Consider the following 13,329-nt stretch of genomic DNA (forward strand, 5'->3'; position numbering starts at 1 on the left):
TGCCTCCCGAGTGCTGGGATTGCCATTGCCACCCAGCCTGCCTCTCTTCTTTACAAACCTTTTTTGTCCGGACTTGAGTTTGGGGAGAAGTGGACTTGGGGACATCCTCAGAGCCCTCTGGGGAGAGATCAGTTCCAGCCCTCTAGGGCCTGTGATGATCCAGCCTAGGGGCCTGGTGGGTTCTGGCTCCCCTTTACCATCACTCTAGCCTTGTTTGTCTACCTGGGTCCCTCTGAGGGGCTCTGGGCAGCAGAGTGACATTGGCTATCCTTACCTTCCAGCTCGGAGAGCACTCGATCCTACAGACGGGGAGGTCGGGGTCTGGAAGACAGTCCCTCTGCCCGGCAGCCTCCGTCTAGAAAGAACATTCCGGTAGGAGCGCTGGGTGTGTGGTTTGAAGTGCAGGTACCTGGCTTGTAGAACTGGTCAAGAGCAGGCATAGTGGGAGGGGAGGCTTCTCTCCACAGTGGCAACACTGTGGACTGAGATGGCCAAGGTTAAGCCTGGTGCCACCTTCCTGCTCTAGCCAGGACTGTAGGAAGCTGAGTGAAGCCCAATTCTAGCCATTTCCCAGAGAAGATGCAAAAGGAGCTTTAAAAGTGTCTTCTTTATTCTTCTTTTCCCAGGTCGGCCTCACGGAAGGAGACAGCTCAAAGACCGGGATTCTCCCAGCAAGTTCTCTGCAACTTTTGCACGATTAGCTCCTTGCTGACCCCTCTGCATGGCCCACACTGGACCCCGACATTCAGAGCTGAGACTTGAGCTCACAGAACTGGGAGCTCACCTTCCCTGGACCATGCCCCTACCAAGACAATGGTCCTTCTGTGTTGGGACTGACGTCCTGGGCCAGGCAGTCCTGAAGTTAGATCTGAGGAGGCCCGGGCTAGGTTCAGTTACACAGCTCTCAATCTTTACCAGACCAGGACTGTTTCTCACTACAAGGGCAGGACCTGCTCCCCACCCATTCACATTCAGGCACTGTCTTGTGGGCCATTTATCAGTCTAGTATTTCCCTTTAATGAATTCCAGCTTTATGTCCAGTCCTTTGCTAGGTACTATGGATGCCGCACGAATAAGACAAGCATCCCACAGGTGTGGTCCCTTGCTGGAAAACTGGTCTCAAGAACTGACTTGGAATGAGCAGAGCCAGGTTGCAGAGGGTGGCTCTGAGCTCAGAGGCGGGACCAATGTCACAGGGTCTCCTGTCTTATCATTGCAACTCTTACAACCTAGTTGTAGTTGGCCAAGGCCCATGCAGCGCAGGCTGAGTACTCTGAATGCCTCCTTTAGAGGGAGAGAGAGCCTTGCCCCCGACCCCCCACCTCCCCAGAGTCTGTACTGTGTTCCTCAGCTGGGAAGTAGAGTACAACTCACCCGTCTGCCTGCCTCCTTGGTTCAACAGGAAGGAAAGGAATGGTCTGGGTTGACTGATCCTACTGCTCTCCCTTTTCTCTTGATCAAACCAGAAGCTTTCCAGTCTAGGGGAAGTGAGGGACCAAGAAAGGAGAGCAAACTTGAAGACTCTGCTTTCCAGGGCCAGAAAGCCCACCACTGGTCAGCCCCAGTTAGAAAACAGAGGCTGTCAGCAACTGGACAGCTGTTTTCATAGCCACTCGCAGCTGGGTCCTACAGCTGTGGACCAAGCCAAACACGGGAGACCAGAGGGCACCCAGTGAATGGCAGCAGTCTGTTCACCGTGGAGGCTGGGATGCTCCTTGATGCTAAAGAAGCAGGATTGCTTCTGAGCCCCCCAGGGTTGGCTTTTGTTCATCTCAGACTTATTCTTTTATTCATCTCTAATAAAGGATTCTTGGGGGAGGGATGGATCCTGCTGGTTCCTTTATGGGCCCTAAAGAGTAATAGGAACAAAGACTCTTGGGACTTGGCATTCTTTCCCTGGCCCCAGTGAGGGGCATGGTTGGTAAAGAATTGTGGTCGCAGTATAAGCAGGGAGTTTTGCCGCAGGAGACGTTTGGTACGGCAAACATGGTTTCCAACAGGAGATGCATCCCTGAGGTCAAGGATGCTGTTGAACTCCTCCAGCACAGCCTCTTTTAGTCTGTTTTCTGAGGCTGTAATAGAAGGCCGGAGGCGGGGCACTTTCTACAGCAAAAGGTTTTCTTTGACTTGGGATTCTGGTGATTAGAAAGTCCAAACAGCATGTCGTGAACACCCTGTAAAAGCCCCCTGACTGCCACAACATCGCCAAGAAGTGGGAAGTAAGCACCTATGTGTAGTGGCCTCAGTTTGCTTTATAACAACTCACTTTTGTCAGCGCTCACTTGCTCTGAGAGACCGGCCTCAAGCCCTCCAAGGCAGCACCCCTGCCATGTAATTACCTCCCACTAGGCTCCACCCCTCAAAGGCTCAGTCACCACTCAACATTGCCACATCAGGAATCAAGCTGCAGGTAAGAGAACACACTCAAAAGCAGTGAATGAGCTAATCCAAAATGTGGACACTAGGTGTGAGAACCCCTGGTGTGCAGGAAAGCACGTTGGACTGAAGTGTGAGGACCTGACTCTCCCATGGTCCCTTGATTGCCCTGGTGAGTTGGGCGAAGTAGTTGGTGAGGCGACCTCTGGAAGCACAAGGGCAGAGAAGTGAAAGAGGTCAGCAAGCAAAGGAGAAGGCTGTTGACAGTGTGCTTGCCACACAAACACGAGGATGTGAGTTCGAATCCCCAGAACTCACGCAAAAGCCAGGCATGTCGTGTACTCCCATCCTCCTGGCTCTGTGGAAGTGGACACTTGAGGACCCCTGGAGCTTGCTGACCAGCTCTAAGTTCAGTGAGAGACCCTGTCTCAAAAACTAAGGTGGCTAGCAATTGAGAAAAGCACCTATCAATCTCCCATCACCACATGTGCACACACACACACACACACATGCACATGCACACACAAGCCTAAAGGGCCGGGTGGTGGTGGCACATGCCTGTAATCCCAGCACTCAGGAGGCAGAGGCAGGTGGATCTGTGAGTTCGAGGCCAGCCTGGTCTACAGAGCTAGTCCAGGACGCTCCAAAGCTACAGAGAAACCCTGTCTCGAGAGAAAAAAAAAAAAAAGCATGAAGGATGCTGGCACTGTGGCACATCTATAACTCCGGCATTCTGGAGGCTGAGCAGGAGCATAGTAAGTTAGGAAATACCTTCACGCTGTCCCATTGAGAGTAAAGAACGGGGTGTTTACCACCAATGGTGGGCCCCTCCAGGGTATCAGTTCCCTGCTGCTCCCAAAGCTCACAGGGAGTTATGCCAAGTGGCAGCTGTGTGTCATGATTGTGTGCAGGTGACCTCTCAGGTGGCCAGGCAGGCAGAGAGGGATATATTCCAGGTAGGCAGTGCTGGGTACATTCCGGGAGAGTATCAGTGATAGATCCCACCTCCTGAGATTCCCATTTGTACAATAAGGTTAGACATGCTTTCTTAGGGTCCTTCACACTTGTGTTGACCAAGAGGCCCCCCAGAAGCTCCAATCAAGAAAAACCTGGCTTTGGTAACTAGGTGCTAAGCCAGTGCCCCTCCCCCTCCCTCACTCTGCCTGCACCCACTTTCTCTGAATCCCTATGCAGCAGCCACTGACTTTTCAGTTCCTCCACCACTGACATGCTAGAGACCCTCCCATCCCTAAGCTTTGTACATGGAGTTCTCCAGGAGAGCAGTATTGCTCCCTTCTGGATGCTAGAACTACCTGGAACATAGTAGGTGCTCAGTAAATAGGAAAAACACAGGCTGCCTCCTCGATTACACAGGTCCCCTCTTTCTCCCAACAAACTCCACTCTGCCCTTTGCTGCCATGAATTTCACTTCTTGACAGGGATGACACCCAGCTGGGCCTTTCAAGCGCCTTCTCTCCTGCCCCACCCCAGCTGTGATGAATACAGTCCTCTTTAATGGTTATTTTGCCCAGCCTGCTACAGTGAGGTCTTTCTTGGTAGGTGATAGGACACGTTTGTTGAAAACAGAAAATCCTTGACGGTCACCACACAGCAGCAGTTGGTCTACAACAGGCTGCCTCTGGTCCAGACCTAGTTCTCTGAGGTTATCTCAGAAAGTTGGGGGATTTCACAGTTCCCTCACCCCCACACCCCGTGGACTCTCTTCTGCCCTCCATCCAAATCAGAGACCCTCGCAGGAAGGTCATTTTCTGTCAGGAGGTGAACTAGGTCTGCAAAGGAGCCTTGTAAGATCCTTCCACCAGAGAGCTGATGTGTGTGCAGCTGAGAGTTGGAGGCAGTTACTCCCTCCACCCCAAATTCCTCTTCCAAGACCACCCTTTGCACACTGCCCTAAGACTGAGCCAAAGCTTAGCCTCTCAGAGCATGGCTGCACTCCAGTAGTTAGAGAGTTTGTTAGAAACACAATGAAGTAGACTGCGGTGAGCAAACGGCTCTGACCATACCTCCCGAGAAAAAGCTGGAGACGCGTGCACACCACAGGCCTTGGGCACACGAAGGAGCCTAAGTTAGGGCAAGCTGACTTCAGGATCTGCACCAAGATCCAATGAATGCACCCATTTTTCTCGGCTTGGGCATAGCCACGGAGCTAAGTCCCCCTTATGGGAGCGAAACGATGCTTAAAACCCGGCAGCTCAGAACTTCCCGCAGCTTCACTGACAACCCAGGCGAACACTCATGCCCAAAAGTCTCTGCAGCCCGGGGCACCCCTCAGAGGGTCGGAGGGGAAGAGCCCCTTCTTCCAGCCTGGTCCTTCCCCCAAAGGTGCGACCCGCCTGGCTCAGGCAATCTTTGCCCGGGCAGTCCTTGAAGTCTATATTTAGTGCCCGCCACCCCTCCCCCAGCGCTGGGAGGGGCGTGCCCCGCCCCCGCCGGGCTTGAGTATCTGGTGTGTTTGCGGCCCGTGCCGCTCGCGCTCTGCGCTTTGGCGCCCGCTGCGGCTCTGTGCCCCTAACCCCCGCGGGGCGTCGTGGACCAACATGGGCTTGGAAGAGGAGCTGCTGAGGATGGCCAAAAAGCTGGAGAAGATGGTGGCCCGGAAGAAGACGGTGAGGCTGCAAAGTTTGCAACGCAGCCCCCGGGGCAACCGAGGCCGGACTCGACCAGCCTTGGGCTTGGTGGGCGTGCCGGCGGCGTGCCCAAAGGGAGCGCTCGGGATTTGGGCGGCCGGCTGCCAGGCAGGGGAGTCCCGGTTACTTGGTTACTTGCTGGGCACTTAGGGTGGGCATGTGCGTGGCCAGGTCTGGAGGGGATCGTGCAGCCCCCCCCCCCCCAGGCGCGGCTGATGCAAGTCAGTGTGGACAGGTCGCGTGCACGCGTGGGCTGCCTGCACTGAGCAGAGAAAGCGCGAGGAGAAACACGAACCGGGGGCAAGGACTTTGGGAGTCCCAGGGCTCTGGGTGTACGCAAGGCCGGAGAGCTGCAGGCACCGAGGGAGCTGGAGAGACAAATTCTGGGTGACTCGAAAAAGATCAGAGAAACTCGGGCTGAGGAGGGGGCGCCGAGGCTCATATTTGCACCCCCCGGGGAGTGGGCCTTTGAGACCCGAGCGAAGGGCCTTAGCTGGGGTGCCAGGAGTCTGTTTGCAACTTTTTCCTTGGCTGCTGGATGAGGCCCTGGCGGGCGGAGGTGAACAGGTGCGGGGCGGGGGGAAGGAGAGGATGAGGCCTGGGCTGCCCCAGCGGGGGAGGTGCTCGAAGGTGAACTGTGTCGGGAGGAGGGTCCGCAGCCCTGCGCGAGGGTCCCTGATCTCAGACTCAGCAGCGTACTGGAGAGCCAGCTGGAAAGTTAATGTTTGATCTGTCTAGCGATCTTTGCCTCAGGCTGGTGGCTGGCGCCTGTGCCAATTCTGGAGGGCGTGGACTGAAAGGGACCCAGTGGATAAGGCCTTCCACGCTGACTGGCCGCGGGGTCCTTTTCTTCGCGTAGTGTCTAGCAATGTGTTACACCGGGATCTGCGTTGCCAGTGCATTCCAGGAAAGTTGAAAAATGCTGGGGCCCTAAGAGAGTTTTCAGAACCAGGAAGAGTGACTGAGGCCCAAGGAGCCAAGGAGTGTCCTGGAATAGTTGCAGGGCAACAATGAGATGGTGGTTGGTCCAGTGGTGAGAGCTGCTTGTCTGTAAGATGGTTGAATCCCTAAGGGAAGAGCATCTCTGGAGGCAGGAGGGGAGGTTGAGGAGGTGTGCAAAGAGTGAGACAGGTGTGCAAAGCCAGTAGCAGGTCTGAGGCAGGCTTGCTTGAGCAAGGCTTGCTTCTGCATGGCTGGAGGGGCTGCAGAAAGATGCCACTCACCTGCACCTGTGGAGGCTGCCGCTCCCCCCCCACCTCAGCTCCCTGCCTTCACTGAGTTGTTCTGGGCTTCCCCCAAAGTTGCCAGCAAAACCTAACCTCAAGTCACAGGACACTTCCTCAGCTGGAGATGGCAGAGCCCAGCTAAGGATCTCGAACTGAATGGTATTTCAGGTACGCAGGTTGTCTAAGCTTAGCCCCTGGCTCACCCCAGACTTGGGCCAGTAAAGGAAGTCTGGACTTGTGGGTGAAAAGGTTTGGGGGTAAAGGGAAACTCAGGAGGCTCCAGGGAAGACAGCCAGGTTGGAAAGATTAAGGGGCCTGCCATGGCTTTCTTCTCAGTCCTTTTACAGTCCTAGGCCAGACACTCCTCTTTTCTTCTTTGGACCTCAGTTTGCTCTTCTGTGAAATGGGAAGAGGAAATAGTACCTCTTGGGGATGGAGGGTCCCATGGAAGTGCCAGAGCTGTCTCCAGGAAAGCTGCATGTCTGGCCACAGGGCCCTTACAGGACCGAGCTAGTGTAGAGCCACATCTGCCTGGACGATAGCAGGGTTTGGGTAGGCACAGAGTTCTGGGCTTCTGCCTGAGAAAGGCGGGTCTGCAGTCTGCACTCAGAGAGAAAGTGGGCCTGCCCAATGGTGGTTAGTCCAAGAAGGAACTACTTCCTGCAATTAGACAGATCCTCCACGTTGCAGCTCAGGGCTGGAATTTATTTATTCAGTGACTTGGGGCTTTTGTCAGATGCTGTGAACATGCACCAGCTAAAGAGTTTACAAGAGACAGACAGACACCAGTGTACACATACGACACATCACCAGAGCCACGCACATGCTACCTTGCACACACCTTCTGTTTGACTGCTGCGTGTGAGACACGGCTCCTGCCACTAACAGGACAGACATGGTCCACGTGCTGCACTCTGACAACTTGAATTAAAGCAGAATGCCCCAAAAGTTGGCACCACAGCTTCACTGGGATATGCAAAGCCAACAGCCTCATTTATACCTTCAGACATCACCACACAGGGACAAACTGACACAGCTGGGTCTCAGTCTGCATCCTCATTACTTCACGCCTGCACCAGAGAGACTGTTAGCCATACAATGAGAGAGACACATCCAGCGGGATTGACAGACAGCCTTATGAGCCCACCTACGACACAGGCTCATGGATGTTACTCTCCAGTATGACCCAGGATACAGAAACATGTACTCAGTGGTGAGCTGCAAATGATTTAACATTGACTATGGAATTTTCAGGAGTTTAAAAAACGTTGATATGCTTATAATGGAAAGAAGTCTTGGCCCAGGGCCTCCCTGCCAGTTCTGCCCCACATACCATCAGGGGTTAGGGGTTGGAAAAAACAAACCAAAAAACACAACAAACCTTGGACTAGCAAGATCACTCAGTGAGTAAAGTTGCTTGCCATTAAGACTTTCGAACTGGGTTCAGAACTGGTGGTGAACTGGGCATGATGATACACGCCTTTAATCCCAGCACTCAGGAGGCAGAGACAGGTGAATCGATGAGTTGGAGGCTAGCCTGGTCTACAAGAGTTCTGGGACAGCCAGGACAAACCTGTCTCAAAAAAGGAGAAAACAACAAAACCAGAACAAAGCCTGGTAAGAGGAGACACTGACTCCAGTGGGCCATCCTTTGTAGGCTTTGACCTGTGCATGTGTGTGCACACATGCACAATAAATAAACACCACAGAAACTAGCAAATGCTGTGAGTCAGGGTTTTCTCCTTGGGAACTGGCTAGCGGTATGCATAATCTTGTTACCCCACTTACCCATGTTGGTACTCCATGATTGTGTATATTGGCAGATTTATGCCTTGTTATAACATGTGAAGCTCAAAGCCCAGTGTTCATTGGAGCCCAGATTTTTTTTCCTCCCTGAGACAGGGTTTCTCTGTGTAGTTTTGGTGCCTGTCCTGGATCTCGCACTGTAGACCAGGCTGGCCTCGAACTCACAGAGATCCACCTGCCTCTGCCTCCCGAGTGCTGGGATTAAAGACACCACCACTACCCAGCTCAGCCCAGCTCTTTACAAAGTTTCTTGTTTTCCTCTTCTGTGAAATGGGTTAATAATTCTGAAAAGTGGAATGGTAAATAGGACTTCCCAGGGGCCTTCTGAGAGGTGGGTGGATGGGTGGTTTGTTTTTGAGACAGGGTCGTACATATATATAGATAAGGCCTGCCTCAGACTCGATATGTAACTGAGAATGACCCTGGACTTGGAGCCTCTTCCTGCCTGCACCTCCCAAGAGCTGAGATTCCAGTTGTGAACTACCACCCTGGTGTTATACGGTGCTGGGGAGTGTGTCTAAGCTTTGTGCATGAGAAGCGAGCACTCCTCTGACTGAACTACCTTCCCATCTCCTCCTTGTGAGAAGTCAGTGCAGGTCAAGGACTTAGACGTGTTCCAGCACATAGTAAACCTTTCGTTAACATTAAGCATGGAGTTGTGTGCCTACGAATTCATATGTACACAAGTTCATACACACACCCGTCTGCAGGTTGTTCTGGAAACACTGAACCTCAGTGCTAAGAGAGGCTAAGGACTAACAGAGGGCAGCTCATAGGATGTGGTCCAGGTCCTGGCAAGGGGAGGCTGGGAGCTGGAACCAGCCAAGGGACATACGGGACATAGTTAGTTCGTGTTTCTCAGGGAATTAATCTCAAGACACTAAACTTGCTCTTAGCCAAAGAGGTGACGGGGCTGGCTTGTAGAATGTGGGTGCCAGGAAGGAGAAGGCTAAGATGGACTGAAAGAGTGCTTAGGACCTGGAGACAGAGTTCAGGTAAGCTTCCTTCTTTCTCTCCTCCTTCTACTTTCTACTCCGTTAAAAATACTTATTTATTTTTACTCTATGTGTATGGGAATTTTGCCTATATGTCCGTATGTCTGGGGACCACATGCCTGCAGTGCCCATGGAGACCGGAAGAGGGCAGCGGGTTGTGAGCCACCCTGTGGGTGCTGGGAACTGAGTCCTCTTAAAGAGCAGCAAATGCCCAAACCACTGAGCCACCTCTCTAGCCTGGACTCATTCATTTTTGCATTTATTTACTCAGAGAGCAACTGGCTCTCACGCAGAACTCTAAGGTCTTAGAGGTGGAAGCAATGCTCATTACTCAAGAGGAGTGAAATTATTTGTCCATAGAAAGACTCAGAGGTGAGGGATGACAGCACCCTAGAAGCTGAGGCAGGAGGATCAAGGCCAACCTGGGCTAGGGAGACCTTGTTTCCAAACAAATCCCAAAGTGAAGGTACATGATCATAGGAGCTGTCTTTGTAGTGGCCCCACATTGAAATGACCCAAAAGTTCCATCCACTGGATTCTTACTATGTACCAGAAATTCTGCTAAGTATTTTATACCATTAGAGAAACAGATATGCATGATGGAAAACTACTCAGTAGAAAAAAAGGAACTGTTGACCCTGTTGATCTGAGGTAATATAAATGGATCTCAGAAACAGTAAACTAGGAAAGCAAAAGAGATGCTTATGCCACACTTTTTTATATAAAAGGCTTCAATTAGCCAGGCATGGTGGCCAAAGCCTTTGGTCTCGACGTTTGTGAGTTTGATGTAGAAGAAGCCAGCTTGAGCTACATATTGAGACTCTGTTTAAAAAAAAAAAAAATCCTTAAGAATACAAAGTCTAGGGACTGGAGAGATGGCTCAGAGGTTAAGTGCAGTGGCTGCTCTTCCAGAGGACCTGAGTTCAATTCCCAGCAACCACATGGTGGCTCACAACCATCTGTAATGAGATCTGGTGCCCTCTTCTGGCCTGTAGGGACACATGCATACAGAGCACTATCTACATAAAACAAACAAACAAAAAACCAAAAGTCTAGAGCTGGGCACGGTGACCCACACCTTTAACCTCAGCTTTTAGGAGAGAAAGCAGAGGCAAGTGGAGCTCTGTGAGTTCAAGATCAGTGTAGTCTACATTACAAGTTCCAGGATAGCCAGGCTGTATGGAGAGATCCTGTCTCAAAACAAACAAAAAAAACAAAAAAAAACACAAAAACTAAGTCAAGGGCAGGAGATAAGTTAGTTAGTAGTAATGTGTTTGGTGTACAACCATGAGGATCCGAGTCCCTGGCAAAAAGCCAGACATGGTGGCACATGCTTGGAACTACCGCAATGGGGAATTAGAGACAGGTAGATTCCCTAGAGCTCACAGGCCAGCCAGCCTAGCCCAGCTGTTGAGCCCGAGGTCCTGCTGAGAGAGACTGTCTCAACAAAACAAAGTGAATGGTACCTGAGAGAAAGCACCCAAGATTGACTCTGTCTCTACCATAAGCATGCATGGCAGGCACACACACACACACACACACACACGCACACGCACACGCGCACCGCTAGCAGCGATGGGAGGAGGATGTTGGTTGTGTGACATTGGTGGTGACAGGTGTGCATTACAAAGAACCCAAGGAAGTGTCTGGGTGGCATCCATGTTCTTGGTGGTGATGGCGTCACCTGTGTATCAAAACTCAGAGGCAGACCAGAGGGACGGGCTAATGTGTAAAGGCATTTATTGCCAAGTCTGGTGACCTGAGTTTCGGACCCACGTGGTGGCAGGAGAGAGCCTGCTCCAGCAAGTACCCTCTGTCCTCCACAGTGTGCCTTGGCAAGGCACCTGGCCTGCCTTCCCCAACAAGATAAAGCATGAAAAAATATATTCTTAAAGTACCAACTCAGGAGTCTGGCAATGCCTTTAATCCTAGCACATGGGAGGCAGAGGTAGGCAGATCTCTGAGTTCAAGGCCATCCTGGTCTACAGAGCAAGTTCCAGGACAGCCAGGGTTACACAAAGAGAAACCCTGTCATGAAAAACATTTGCTTTATTTGTTTAAATAAAAAGCACCAATTCAGGGGAGCTAGAGAGATGGCTCAGTGGTTAAGAATGAATATTGATCTTCAGAGGACCAGAGTTCAGTTTCTAGCACCCATATTGGGCAGCTCACAGCTACCTGTGGCTCTGGCTCTAGGGGATGTGACATCCAGCATTCACATGCACACAGCTCCTAGAGGCACATAAGGAAAACTTTTTTTTTTTTTTTTTTGAGACAGGGTTTCTCCGTGTAACAGTCTTGGCTGTCCTGGAACTCGCTCTGTAGACCAGGCTGACCTCGAACTCAGAGATCCACCTGCCTCTGCCTCTCAAGTGCTGGGATTAAAGGTGTGTGCCACTATTGCCTGGCTCAATGAAACATTGTTAAATAATAATTTTTTTAAAGAAAACCTCAAATAACCAATTTCAGGTTTCAGGAAACGGTTCAGCAGATGAAGTGTTTGCTGTACCTGTTTGAAGTCTAGACTTCAATTCCCAGCACCCACCTGCTGACCACCTGTTCTCTCAGCATGTGCTGGAGACAGAGACAAGGGATCCCAGAGTGAGCCGATTAGCTGGAACTAGCCAGATGGACAAGCTCTGGGATCAATTGAGAGACCTTGTTCCTTATATAAGGTAGATGTCAACCACTGGTCTCCACACACAGGTGTCCACACACATGTGCATGTATGTATATTCAAACAAATGCAAACATACGTACGCATACCACACTGAGATATAGATGCAGAAAAGAAGAAAAAACTCACACAGTTGATACCTTCATAAAGCTGATGTAAAAGCCTGAAAATGCTGGGGTGCATGTCTAATCCCAGCCGCTTTGGGAGTTCCAAGCCAGCCTAGGCAACATAGTGAGACTCCACATACACACATCGAACAAAATAAACGCAGTAAATGAGGGAAATCGATGCAGAGAGAAGAAGGGAGGTATGGAAGCTTCCAGTACATCAGTAAGCCATGCAGTGACTCTGTCCCAGGCAGACATAAACCAGGGGTGTGCTGGGCAGAAAGTGAAGCAGAGGGAAAGACTAGGGCTTGGTGAAGGGAGGTGGTGGGAGGCACAGCTAGCCACCCGGTCTGGGGCCAGAACCGTTCCCTTCTCTCTTCTTCTGTGTGCCCACACCTGCCCTTGGACCATACATCTATCTGTTCTCCCCAGAGCCCACAGCAATCAAAGAGAGGCCTGGGGCATCACCTGTACCTCAGTACTCTTCTTGTGCCTTCCCACAGGAAGGGGCCCTCGACCTTCTAAAGAAGCTGAACAACTGCCAGATGTCTATCCAGCTGCTGCAGGTGTGGCGGGCTCTTGGGGTAGGACCTCTGTGGGAGGGAAAGACCCTGAGAAGGTTTCAGAGGGGGCTCTTAGGGGTTAGATGCAGACATGGAGTTGGGACATGGGGAACATCTCTTGAGGGCAGGTTCTTCCCCAGGCTCAGGGATCACAGTCCTTGGGTTTAGGGAGTAGGGGGTTTCCTTGAATCTCTATCCAAAGCTAAAGGCCTGTGAGATCCAAGTGGCCCATAACCCAGGGAGAGGATGATGTCCCCTGCTTTCAAGTCCTCCTTAGATTTCCCACATACCTCTAAACTTTACCAGAGACTTCTGGCCCTAAAAGACAAGTGCAGATCTGAGAGATGGTAGCCAGAGGTGGGTCTAAGTGAAGACTTTTTCTCCAAGTGGCTAGCGGACTGAGAATGGTCCAGGGCCCTAATCGCAGCCGACACCTAACCCACCCCAGCTCCCCACCAGCGTTACCTATCAGTGTAGGCTTGGGTCTCAGGCAGGGTGGCAGGTCAGGGCCTAGTTCTAGGAGAGATGACCCAGGGTCAGGGCCAGGAACCTGGAGAGGTCTAGATTGGAGGGAAGTGATGGTTGAGCTGCTGCTGCAGCTCCCTTCAGTAAGAGTGACCAGTCCTGTGGGTCAGCTCCCTTAATCCCTTCCTCACAGACCACCAGGATTGGAGTCGCCGTCAACGGAGTTCGAAAGCACTGCTCAGACAAGGAAGTGGTGTCCTTGGCCAAAGTCCTCATTAAAAACTGGAAGCGGCTACTGGGTGAGAGGGGGCGAGACTGGTGGATGATGGGGCCTCCTCCTCGCACAGGGGTGAGGGCGCTTGGCTGGTGTCATTGAGTTATTTAATTAATGGCACGTGGCCCCTGAATCATGGAGTTTACTGTGTTGTGTGCGCGAGTGTAAGATCTGTATGTAGCATCTAACCTT

General features: G+C 51.7%; 2 protein-coding genes across 2 annotated transcripts in view; both read left to right on the top strand.

Annotated features, from left to right (window-relative positions):
• Window positions 1-1,822, top strand: part of Asap3 (ArfGAP with SH3 domain, ankyrin repeat and PH domain 3) — a 48,947-nt gene extending 47,125 nt beyond the window's left edge. Inside the window, exons 24-25 of the mRNA XM_036178901.1 lie at window positions 282-372; window positions 627-1,822. Coding sequence (XP_036034794.1) covers window positions 282-372; window positions 627-701 — 166 coding nt within the window. The 3' untranslated portion in view covers window positions 702-1,822. The remainder of the gene's footprint in view (window positions 1-281; window positions 373-626) is intronic.
• Window positions 1,823-4,840: 3,018 nt separating this feature from the next.
• Window positions 4,841-13,329, top strand: part of Tcea3 (transcription elongation factor A3) — a 30,369-nt gene continuing 21,880 nt past the window's right edge. The window contains exons 1-3 of the mRNA XM_036179275.1: window positions 4,841-5,003; window positions 12,339-12,401; window positions 13,057-13,162. Of these exons, the coding sequence (XP_036035168.1) occupies window positions 4,935-5,003; window positions 12,339-12,401; window positions 13,057-13,162 (238 nt within the window). The 5' untranslated portion in view covers window positions 4,841-4,934. The remainder of the gene's footprint in view (window positions 5,004-12,338; window positions 12,402-13,056; window positions 13,163-13,329) is intronic.

Source organism: Onychomys torridus, chromosome 2, assembly GCF_903995425.1.
Source record: "Onychomys torridus chromosome 2, mOncTor1.1, whole genome shotgun sequence".
Lineage (NCBI taxonomy): Eukaryota > Metazoa > Chordata > Mammalia > Rodentia > Cricetidae > Onychomys > Onychomys torridus.